At 41.7% G+C, this 12582-nt stretch overlaps 2 protein-coding genes across 2 annotated transcripts; both read right to left on the bottom strand.

Annotated features, from left to right (window-relative positions):
• Positions 1–218: 218 nt before the first annotated feature.
• Positions 219–6772, bottom strand: tgm5l (transglutaminase 5, like). Its single transcript, XM_053445722.1, has 14 exons — positions 6615–6772; positions 6255–6437; positions 5934–6167; positions 5495–5613; positions 4770–4898; positions 4214–4391; positions 3930–4065; positions 3731–3834; positions 3402–3641; positions 3220–3282; positions 2909–3118; positions 2290–2447; positions 1773–1909; positions 219–1288 (listed from the first exon to the last, which is right to left on the bottom strand). The coding sequence occupies exons 1-14, from the start codon at positions 6619–6621 to the stop codon at positions 1135–1137; spliced, it is 2052 nt and encodes a 683-aa protein (XP_053301697.1). The 5' UTR covers positions 6622–6772; the 3' UTR covers positions 219–1134.
• A 2275-nt stretch (positions 6773–9047) lies between these two features.
• pxmp4 (peroxisomal membrane protein 4) lies at positions 9048–11519 on the bottom strand. The gene is made up of 4 exons (XM_053431488.1): positions 11377–11519; positions 11127–11189; positions 10457–10655; positions 9048–10354 (listed from the first exon to the last, which is right to left on the bottom strand). Exons 1-4 carry the CDS (start codon positions 11493–11495, stop codon positions 10091–10093), a joined length of 645 nt encoding a protein of 214 aa, XP_053287463.1. The 5' UTR covers positions 11496–11519; the 3' UTR covers positions 9048–10090.
• Positions 11520–12582: the final 1063 nt, after the last annotated feature.

Below are 12582 nucleotides of genomic sequence, written 5' to 3'. Positions count from 1 at the left end.
GACAAATAAAACATAAGACAAACAAATGAGTGAATGATTCATAATCATAATTTGCATTATATGTAACTGTCAAAGGATTTGTAAAACGGGCACTTACCCGAAATTAACTTTTTCTTTTTTGAGTAAAAGTCTCCCTCTTCAGGGCATAAAGAGAACTACAATAATAGTAATTCCCATTTATATATTTGGTTCCTACACAAAACATTTCACACGTCATGTATTTAAACACATTCATTTTGTTTTATTTTGGTAAAAAGTACAATATTACATTAAAACACTAACATTTGAATCTTAATCTTTTTCAATTTCAAGTAAAGATGCAGATTTTTCAACTTGCAGTGTTGATTGTCTTGGCTCAAGCACAAAAATAAATAAATATCAACATCATTAATATAAATAACACTCACAATATATACACAGCAACACGAAAGCATGAGGACGGCAGCAAGGATGTTGTAGTGGCCGTTCCACTAAGTTCCAACACGATGGCCACTTGCTTGTGTCTGAGGAGTAATTCCCTCACAGCTGACTCGTGTCCAAACATCAGACCCCGTCCCGTTGTAACCTAATGTTAAACGAATCCAGGAGGCTGAGTACACTTGAAGTGATGGATTTTATTTTCCTTTCCAGCACAGTTCAGAAACACCGTTCAAACGATCCATTATCGAAGATTGGCATGCCTTAAATCCAAACTGGTCACAATGTCCCTTTATCTCTTATCACTGATGTCAACAATCACTTTCCCATCATCTTCACGTAAATGTCACTCACATTTTACGCACAGTCCACATAAATGTCTCGTATATTTCACGGTCAAAAACTTTGAGTCTACTCCTACAGACTCCTCACTCCCCACTCTTCTTGCGCGTTACTAACCACTCGCAAAATAGAATATACTTGAATATAGAAAACACAATATACAAAATATAACTCAACTGTACAAAACTTAAACTACAACACCTGGACAATATAGGAAAATATCAAAACAACAAATATTTAACTATACACACACACTTGCTGCACAGTGGCTCTTACAGATGTGTTTTGTTTGTTAGAAACTAGAGGAGATGTTTCTGACGCACAAAGCCGTGATGTCACACATGTGATGAATTTGGCCCAAACACAAGATTTGATCTAAGCTCTGTTGACAGAGACCATCTTGAAGCCCCTGATGGTGGAGTTGATGTTGATCAGCGACAGGTTCGCCTGCAGCATCCTCCTTCCCGACATGCTGGGGATGAAAGTGATGCGTTGCTCCACTTTTCCTCCTGGACGCAGCGGCAGCATCCTGCAGGAAGACACAGAAGATCAAACATTAACAACTTTTACTTTGGAACTGCCCAAACTGGTTCCTGTCTTCCCTGATTTGTTTTCACCTGGTTGGACGTGACTTCGTTGAACTCTGCACATGGTTACAGCCAAGTTAAACTCATGTTCTCATCGTTAAACTTTATACAAACATTGAAACTAACTGTCAGGTTTTCACAGATCATAAAACGTCATTGCCTGCAAATAATTATAGGTCTGGATTTGGATTCATCAGTGAGAAACCGTTCAGCCATGCCTGCCTGAACACTGAACAAACACATAAGCAGAAATACACAACACGCCCAAATTCCACCAGCATGGACAGCCTGTCCTGCCAAGCTCTGCCCAGTGACACTCCTTTTTAGTTAGTGTTCCAATACTGTTTTGTTTTTTTTTGCCACTTGTGATTTGTTTCTACAACAGTAAACATTCAACGCACACAAAGCAGCTCTCGTCATTCTTACCTGAAGTTAATCTTGCCCTGGACGAGCCCGGCCCCAGCGATGGTGAATACTCCGCTCACCATGTGAGAAAATGGGTTAGTGAAGGAAACCACAGCCGTGTGCTCCTTGTTCGGCACAATGGAGTCTTCATCTGAGATCTGTTGGACACATGTGTTTTAGTGAAGCTTGAGAATCCCCTTAAACTAACCTTTAAATCCCATTAGAGTAAGAAAATATTACATAAATACTAGATATGCTTCTTGATTGAAGATATATAATTAGGTTTTAATAAAAATAATTTTTCAGGTCTGAAATTTTCAAAATGAAAATGCGCATTTTCCTCTGCTCCTGCACTATCACATATATGAAGTAAATGTTCTAGATGCATTTAGAATGAATAAGGGGTTTTGCTGAAAATCATTATAGAACTTGGGAAAGAGAAATGAAGATCTACTGTTATTCTCTCAATCCCTGAACAGAAGTGTATTTGACATCTAAATTACTGGTGAGCAACAAATCCAAAATCTCCTCAAAGTACCTGGATGTTGAGCTGTGGGCTTGAGATGTTGAACTCCTCTGTGGCCAGAACCCGCTTGTCACTGGCCCTGTCCTCCAGGACCACTGCCAGGTTGATGACGTTGTCCCCCACCACGTCCTCGTACTGGGCCGGGAGGATCTGATGCGTCAGAGTCTTGACTGCAAAGAGAGGGCGGAGAGGGTGAGTGAGTGAAATTCATCATCTGCTATTCCCACAAACATCTGAGGGACGTATATCACGAGAACTGTTGATCTCATCGACTTCATACTCAGCACGTCTATTATGAACTGGCCTAGAAAGTGCAGTGCCGAGTTTGAACATGTCTTCTTCACTGCAAATAAACCAGGTAGGATGAGCGCAAAGTTTTCTAAGTTCACTCTGCACCGTAGACTGTTTATAAAACAAAGCTCTGCACTCAACGTCCAGCACATAAAGAATAGAAAAGTGAGAGTGTGTAGTAGAACTGTTCGGAGCATCAACTCAGGCCAAGAGAACAGCTCATTCCAAACAGGCAGGTTTAGAACGGGCACTAATACATTTTATAATAAATTCTGAAAAGCACGATAATGCTTCAGAATTGATAAATCTGAGTTTATAGCCGAGTGAGAAGTAGATCTACCTTCCATGGGCGCCAGCTGTATGAGGCCCTGCATTTGCCAGAAGGTGTCCGAGGGGCTGTGGTTGTATTCTTTGGCCTGAGCGTTGAGATGCATCGTCATGGTCTTGGCCACGCGCTGCTTGTTCATGACTTTCACGGTGAAGCTGATCGGCTCTCCGGCCACCGGAGCCTTGTCCAGGTTCAGGGAGACGAACACTCCTCTGGACGAGTCTGTGGAATGAATGCGAAGGAATCCAGAGGGTGAGACCACGTGTGCTCCAACAACTGATAACTCGAGTTTACGTATAAACAAATTGAAAGTAGAACCGTACCTCTCCTCAATGTTGAGTCGTCTGATGCCCTGGAGCTTCTTGACGAGATGGTCGAAGTCGGACCTGTTTGGTAAAGATAAACAGTTAATGAGAGCCGAGTGGGAACGATGGTTTGGAGTGAACACGAGGCCACTTCTCTAAATCAGCTACAGGGAGCATTTATAAAAGTGTCTGGATCTTACTTTTGACGAATTTGTAGTCTCCTGTGATTCTCTGGATTCTGGGGAACCCGACAGCTTTGGTGCAGATGAGGGATCCCACTTTCTCCGTGTCCTTGTTGAAGCCCACCACCCGGCCCTGGTTCACGATGATGGTGTGCACGTCGGCGTTCACCTCGGCGCAGACGAAGGGGATGTCGTAGAGCAGGTCCATGCGCCGGTCCTTGATCGCCTTGACTGGAGATGGACCGCAGCAGAAAACTCCTGGGGCGAAGGGAGAACAAGAGGGTTGTGTTATAAGGAGGTCAGTTGGGTGATTTCATGTTATATGATCGAGAAGGTTTCCCACACACCTCCACTCCTGTTCTGAGGAGTCGGGTCCAAAACCTGCCAACCGTCCATATCAACTCCAATGTCCGGACGAGACATCCAGCACTCCACCCAGACATGGAAGTTCCTGTCCACGACGGAGAAAAGAAGATTCCACTGAGCATTCAATTGTTATCATTATTGTAGTTATTTGTAATGTCTGTGTTCTGATTGTTGACTGACCATATGCTGTCCTTGCTGTGTTTCAGCTTCTCCCCCGTCTCGCTGTAGTACTCCTCGATCGCCAGGTTGCCGTTGGTGTCGTGAGCCGAGTTGAAGTTTGTCACCACGCGACAAGGAATGCCAAGAACTCTCATGACTGAAAGACGTAGTCAGACGTAATCAGACGTTACACACTGATGACTGGCATCGCACAATGGAAAAACAAATTATGACCCAGCGATACATCAGACGTGACAGATGTGTTTTCATTTCAAGCGTCTGAACATTCTCGATGATGTAACTACCTGTGCACATGACGGCTGCAAACACCCAGCACTGTCCGTACTTGACGGGGCTGCAGCTGGACTGGGCCCACTGCCTCAGGATGTCCCCGCTCCCAGTCCACATGGACGGGTTCAGTCCATCCTTGAAGTCCCCGGACCAGTTTCCTTTGAGGACGCCGCGGTCGTCTTCACTGTTGATCTGAACATGGGACAGAGGAGACACGTGTCATCAACCCTGTTCCTGCACTTTCAGTTCCCATGAGATGGAAAAGCAAGTCTGGGCACCTCGCACTGACACTGTTGACGTCTGACATTGTTCAGATTGCCAAGTGCAGTTTATTCACAACTGTCACTGACTGCTGTGTTAAGGTTATTGCCTCATCTCTGCGTGTGACATCTAATGATCCAGAACTTTGTGTTAATTTTCAACAAAATCTGGCAAAAACACTGTCCCACCTCAGGTCCTAACTTGTTTTAGATACGCAGCAGAGATATCTCATGTTGTCACGCAAAGTGAATCAAAGCACTGATCAAGCAGAGCAGCAGCAGGAGGAGGAGATATGAGTTGTTCCCTCACCATGGCAGACACCACCCGGCTGATGTACACAGGGTTGTTCCTCTTCAGGTAGTCCCCTCTCCTGTTGTGCTGGTGCTGGGGACTGACCTGCAGCAGATGCAGACACGCCTCCAGAACCCCGGGCTCGTACTTCACAGGGAGGAAGAGAGAAATGGTTCCATTAAATTCACGTCGACACACAAACGGCTTCAAACAGGTTTACAAGACCTTATTATTGAGAGAAAGAAACCAGAAACCACAGCAGCAGCATCAGTAACAATACTGAACAAATAAACCTTTTTCCAAAGTTTAGAAACAAAGGCAGCAAACTTTTAAGCATTCAAATTAAACAAACATTACATCCTGTCATCTTCCATCCACCAGAACGTTTTCATTTCATTTACTATCGTCATATTAAGAGCAATACAGAAGAAAATGTGATTCAATATTTCTTCATTCACACAATTCACACAATTCACACAATTCACAACCTATTGTCCTCAGGAATGGTTTTGTATTGTTGTCGATAAAAGTCAAGATTTGTGATTTTGTGTTACCTAAAATGTGTATTTAATTCAAACCCCTTATTTATTCCCTCTTATATTCTGACTAAGACTAAAACAAATCAAACAACATTCCTAGGCATTTGTTATTCAATAAAAGAGTGCTAGGTTATCATTATAAAAGAATGTTAGGAGTTTTTTCCACACAAAAGAAAATCTGTTGAAAAGGTCACATCTCCATACCTGATCAAAGGACCACGGCATCGACACAACGTTCATAGTCGTCCCCAAAAACAGCAGCCCGGAGTCGCTCTGGACATATTCCTCTTTCTGGTCCTCGAAGGGAATGTACACCGAGTCTTCTGCAGGAAATAAACAAGACGTTCAGCTCAGCGTAGTGGTTTCACATTTTAAATCTTGATCCTTTTCTCTCAGGTTAGAATCACTGAACGAGTTGCACAGTGCAGCACTAAACTATATCTATAAAAAACATGTCTGGTTTGTTAGATGATTGCTGCTGCACTAATGTGGCATTGTGACAAGAAAATAGCCTGGTGTTGGTTATGGCTTCTAAATCAGCAGTTTAAAATACATAGGAGGGTTAGGGTTAGGGTTAAAGGGTTAGGGAGATTGGGATTTCAACCTCTACCCATCCAAAATACTTTTCAGCCCTTCAACTTACCAGAGCACCAGGGATTGCAGAGCAGGATGAATTTGCCGTAGGTGCGCGCCTGTTGTTTGCCCTGAGAGAACAGACACAGCTGGAATCCATAGAGTCCAACTGAGGCCGAGGAAGGAGAGGTGATGAAGATGGAGACACTCTGAGGGTCCAGGCTGTCCTGGTCCATGTAAGCTTTCCACTTGGAGGAGGACAACTTATTGGAGAAAGTGACCGGCATTACCACATACAGGCGGCCTGCAGGAGAAAAGAGAGGAAGGTTTAATGAGTCCAGACACCGACAGAGCAGCAATCCAATCCGAATTCAAAGTAGGTCTAGTTTACCCAGCATGACTTTGACCCTCAGAGAATCGGTCTTGGGGTTGAAGGGTCGGCCTCCCAGCTGCAGACTGATCCTGAACGGGGCTCCTCTCCGCACCACCAGGGACTTGGAGCTGCTGAAGCCGTCTGTCCTGTGTCTCTCCAGGTTTTCTGATCTTTCCATGTCGACATCTTTGACGATAAAGTCTGCAAATCAAGAAAGACGATTGGTGAAATTGCTCCAGAAAAAAGCATTTGCCAGTCAAATGGCACAAGACCTAAAAACTTCTCTCTATCACAGATGACTAGCAGGAATAAAAAAAGTTGGATAAGTTGAATAATAAAAGAGGAAAATGCTCAGAGGAAAAGAGAGTCGAATCTCACCTTCCATTTGATAGTGTCTCTTTCGGAGCAGTGGTTGAGTGTGTGTGTGTCCGGAGCTGCCGTGCACAGCTTTATAAAGCCTTGCCCCACCCCTGGCATATGTAACCAAGGCCCTGGAGGCATGTAGAGCAAAACAAGCGCCACTCGGTGCGTTCCAGATGTTCAGATTCATGCGTAAGGACGTCCTTGATCGTGAGTAATCAGACCTGCCCAGTTTGACAGGAATTTGATTTGAAGTTCTGAACGAGCTGTTGCAAAATTCTGTGTGAAAGTGCCACCGGGGGTCAAAGAGGGTTTCTACTGTAACTTCAAACAGTGTGTGTGTTGTTTATTTATCCGTCATTATTTTTGAATGGATGAGAACATTTTCTATAGACTGAGTTCAGTGTTCAAGTTCAACTATACATACTGCTTATAGTCTATAAATTGACTTGAAATATTTTACATCCATTAACTTTCTCAGAGTATTAGTCAACCCCTCCTTGTAGATTTCTGTGGAACTGCTCAGGTTCAGGAGAAAGTCAGACCTCCTGTGAGTAATCTCACCCAAACAGGTTCACTGGAGGATCAGGGATCTGGAGTTGATTACATTCGTTTGCTGGACACGTCTGTGATGTGAGCGGTGAAAGAGTTCGAGTCAGATCACAGTAGCAACATGTCACACAGAGTTTGAAGCTCAAAAATCTACAGTAGATTTTATATAAACAGATGTTTAATGTTTGTGTTTTACAAATACTCTGATGAAATATGGATCGAAAACGGTCAGACAGAACGTCATCGCTCCTAATAACACTCAATTGGTAAGATAATGAGAATTGATGCACCACTTGAGAATCCTTTTCATAGAACAGAAATATAGACATGAACAATCTTGTTGGCTTAACCTTTCTGTCTCTCCCTCTCTCTCTACACACACACACACACACACACACACACACCCACACACACACACACACACACACACACACTTTAATCAGCAGCCACTGCCCTTGAAACTTAGACACAGTGACTTCTGCCCCAGAGCAGTGTGTGTAGGAGTTCTCTTGTTCCATTAATTGACTTGCCACCTCGGTACAGTGTGTCTGTTGTGGAATCATGTCCAGTCACCTGTTGATCATGCCTGGTATGTACAGTATAAAGTGGGAGAGGCATATTTCATGAATGAATATTGACTTATTGTCACGACAGGAGCTGCTGCCTGCTCTATCTTCTGGTTTCTACCTGGTCTCTTCATATAAATATAATTTATGATAAGAACTTGAACACATACGATTCATAGACATATAAAGCCATTCTACAGTTACAATAAATAAAGTCTCTAAATGGTCTAAAAGGTCTATGGATCATTTTAGGATATTATGATCTAGCAACCAGTCAGACAACTTTGATGAAGACTGAAATATAAAACTATCGGATGGATGTCACTCAATTTCATGCAGACATGTGTGGTTTGCACCAGCTCTTAATCAGAACTAAATCTTAATCTAGACTACCCAGCATAACTTTGACCCTCAGACACTTGAGTTGAATTGCCCCCCCCCCCCCCCTGCAGCTGACTCTGAACAGGGCTCCTCTTTTCACCACCATGGACTTGGAGCTGCAGAAGCCGCCTCTGCTACGTCTCACCATGTTTCAGATGTTCAATTAAAGGCAGATTTAAGAGAATTGTTTCCTGAACACAAGTTGACCTCCATACTTGCGTTACACTAATTCAATTCGACACTAGTTCCCCTTAGGGCTAGAACAAAAATAAATGGGGTAAAACATTTTAAAAGCAGTTTTAGAGATTCACACTTTTGGCTCATTTTGATTCAAATGACCACTTGCTGAAGTAGTACCTGCATTCTTTAACAAATCACAAAGTAAAAGACATGTTTTCCACGTTTTATTTATTTAAAATGATCACAGTAAAAGTATTAATTTAATGTATCCACTCGCAATCCAATACATTATACATGAGGCAAATTCTTTAAATTTAAGATTGCATAATATATGTATAGATAGACCCTTGGATTTCAGAATATGACATTTTTAGAAAGTAAGTTGCAGTTCAATCAATTTACACAGTTGAATTTGCAGATGTGATGATAAACCCTTTGAACAGAGAAGTAAACTGAAGACATGTGACTGCAACACGTTTATTCAGCCCTCATTGAACATTGGAGGACACACCTTCCCCTTGGAAACTAACATAAACCTTTGCTTATGTATAAGTAAAGTATCCAGTATTTCTGGTGGAGGTGCAGCAGGGAGGAGCTTGACGTCTTAACAAACATTCCAGCAGAGTCAAGGACTCACAACAACGCAAACACACAAAATGTGAGTCATGTGCTCGCCTGCAGTACATCCGGCGGTCGTCCCTTCAAGCTGCACATTCTGCAGAAAAAGACGCTCGGTTCTAAACTTTAAAAAAGCTTCTGTTCAAAAAGAAAGTCAATAGTTTTCTGTTTTTTATTTATTGGGTATTGCGTAACTTCTGTTGTGCAAATCCTTCGATGACAATGTCAATATTATATAATATATAATAACTGAATATTTCACAACATAATGCATTAAACATCTTTTACCTTTTATTCTGCAGCAGCTGTATATATGGATCTGGGCTGTTTGTCAAAAACAAACTGACACAATCCACCAAACAGCCGCAGGGGACAAAGACATTGACATGTTAAGCTGGTTCTGCCTGATATCAAAGACACGTAAATGTGTGGACTTGTTTCAGCTCCACATTCGGCTCAAAACAAATCATGAACAATGACACAAGAACATTAATAGGTCGGCGAATCATAAAACTGACAATCATACAAAACAAGAATCAACGAATAATTGAAAGAAGGCAACATTCAACATCACTGGAATATTAGTACTAGAACTGACACATGAGAATGTTATTTATCATCTGCAGGACTGTCAGAGTCAATACGGAAACATTACTGCACATCTAGAATACTTGCAGGACTGTGAAGCTTTCTGGTCTCACCGAGAAAAATACATCTCAACTACAACTGCTTCAAACCACAGCAGCTTGTGTGAGTTGACTAAGAGCAGAATGAGAAAAACACAGTTCATCTATTATACTGGTACTGGCCCAGTTTATTTCAGAGCTATTTAAAAGGCTGCTTACTTATTAAAAAACTTTTAAAGGTCGTGGTCCTATCTACTGATTAGACTTATCTTCAAACTTTTCAATTTGGCCTTTAATCAAATTTTACTGATTTATTTACAGGTAGATACTTTTAATCTATGTTTATTTTCTGGATTGTTTTCATTTTAATATTCTACTATTCCATTTCTGGTTTTACTCACCTCAATACTTAATTTCTTGCACACTTACTATTAAGAATTTTTAACTTTCTTTCCCGAATTATGAAAGCATTTCCTCAGCTGCTAATTTCCTGTATTTATTCATAGCACAGTGGTTTCTACTGTTCTGCAGCCGGCTTCTTCATATTCAAAATAAGAAGTTAGTTTCACTTTTAAGCCGCCGTCCTGGGTTTATTATAAACGAGGAAGTCTGTTATGTCATGCCACACGTTGCTGTCGTGGTAGAGGTAGTTCATGGAGGACTGCAGCGAGGGCTGGAGGGTGTGTGGGTGGTACTCAAACAGCCACAGGACGATGCCCCACACCAGCGTGGCAAACAGAGGGAAGGGGTCGCGCTTGGGCTGCGGCACGATTCCCTTCTCCACGGCCAGACGAGACAGGGCGAACAAGATCCTGGACAGCAGGTACATGTTGATCTGAGGCCGGGAGGAAGAGACAACATTGAATAAATCGGTTACAGACTTTGATTTGGAGAGATTCTGTAGAAACAGAGGTTTTTTTCCAGAGGCCTGTCAAACCTGGCTGTTGATGCTGTTGTTGTTGCCAAACACCAACCAGCCGCCGACACACGCTGCCAGAAAGGAGTGGGACTGTAAACTCTTCCCCTGGATCCTCTGCTGCAGGGTCTGAAGTCCTTTGTATGTGAACACGAAGCACGCCAGGTTACGGGAATGGGTGTAGGTGGCCTTCAAGATGGCTTTGAGCTTGTCCTTCAAACTAAGGACGGCAAGAGCAGATACACATAGATTCAGATTCAGACAGATTTACTGATCCCAGGACAGCAACTTTGCAGCTTAACCCGCTCAGGATCACACACACACAACATCCAATATGATGCAGGTCAATAAACAAAGAGTGCTCAGCGAAGGATATCAAGATTAAGATAAGATAAGAAAAAGAAAAAAAAAAAATATATATATATAGCATCATGCAATACATAAGTGTGAGAAATATAGAAAAGTATGAATGTAACTAAACTAATATATATAGTGTACAGACAGGAAAAATATGTGCAGTGTAAAAATAAATAAGCAATACATATTAAGCAGTAGAATAAATAGCAATAAAAGACAATATAGATACTTTAATGATCATAAGGGAAATTCAGGGCATTGATCACATTGATCACACCTCAGAGTCAAGTTGTGTTGATAATAGACTGTGATTCACAAACACAGTGAATCATACCTGCCACTTCTGAAGAGAAATGTCATCACCAGGGCGTGAGGGGCTCGGATCTTAGCTCCATACCTGAGAAACACACACATTTACACAATGTTACAAAACTGACATGAAGAGCAGAGTCAACCAACTGTTCCCTGGAGCTGCTGATGTTCCCTGTTAGCTCGCAGCTGATTGGTCCACAGACACACTACAGAGTTTTCATTGAACCTTCTATCGAGCTGAGCTTATTGTTGTTTATAACGTGTTCACTCACACGACTCCGTTCCGGAATCCTTTCAGAACAGCCAGAGCCGCTTTGTGCTTCTCCTGCTGCAGCAGGTTGTTGACGGTGAACAGCAGAGTTCTCACCAGGTCCGAACCTGCAGCCGCCATCGTTTCTGACGGACAGGACACGGTGTGGCACACGAGGGTCACAGATAATGTTGTCCGTAGTGCTGCACCGCGGTGAAGGTTCCTACGGTGTAAATCCATTTAAAACAAAACTATAGTTAAAAATGAGATTAAAACTGTTTTGTATTATTAAAAAATGTTTTTATGATATATATATTTTTTAGAATTATTAAACATATTTTCAATAACTCCACATTTATCAAAACACCTCACTTGAGAACACTTTTACAGTTTAAATGGTTTGACAAATAATATAATTTCCAACAGGCCAAGTTTTGGAAAAAAAATTCTGTCTTTACTGATAAAATACATGTAGGATATTTCTATGAGGTATTACTACTTAATGTTTGTTTGAGTGGTGACGCTATCGAGCAATCCTTCATAAATCCATTAGTCATTCACGTATTGCATGTGAATGTGTGGATATGTACATGTGAGACCAAGAGACAACGTGCAGACACATTTTGTGACACATTTCAGAGTAATGCACGGGAGATTTATAACAGATTACGAGAGTCTGAGCAGATGTTTCAGAAAACAAAAGATGTCTTATGTCTTATTTCAGATATCAACATGGTTAGTCATTTGTCTGAAATTGAAACACTCCCAAGATTGGATGGTGTGTGCAGCTGCTACTGAGCCTGCACGTTAAATAATTAACATCCTCTATTTGAGGTGAATGTAATAACACCACAAAGTAAAAGCTCAAAGGTCTTAAATAGAAATACAGAATCAGCTAAATATATTTAGGATATACAAAGTAGATGTATTTAAGTGGTATGCCTGTTTCTGTATTCAACTTGGTCTGAAGGCAGAGTTCTGAACAGACAGTTAAGCCTAATGAAGATTATAGCATCTGGTTGGGTGGAAGCTGTTTCTTTAATATTTGCATCACATTCAATAATATGATTTCTGCTTCATAAGAATCATTCTGATGTGCAAAGTATTGAATATTATTGTTGAAGAAATGTCAGAACCCTTCATTTCATTATAACAACCTGAGTCTGGATCTGCTTGAGGTTTCTTCCACTAATGGAGTTGTTGCTCATTGTGGGATCTGTTGGTTTCT

The sequence above is a fragment of the Pleuronectes platessa genome, chromosome 2 (genome assembly GCF_947347685.1).
Source record: "Pleuronectes platessa chromosome 2, fPlePla1.1, whole genome shotgun sequence".
NCBI lineage: Eukaryota > Metazoa > Chordata > Actinopteri > Pleuronectiformes > Pleuronectidae > Pleuronectes > Pleuronectes platessa.
The sequence above is the reverse complement of the archived record's forward strand: the minus strand, read 5'-3'. Positions and strand labels throughout refer to the sequence as shown.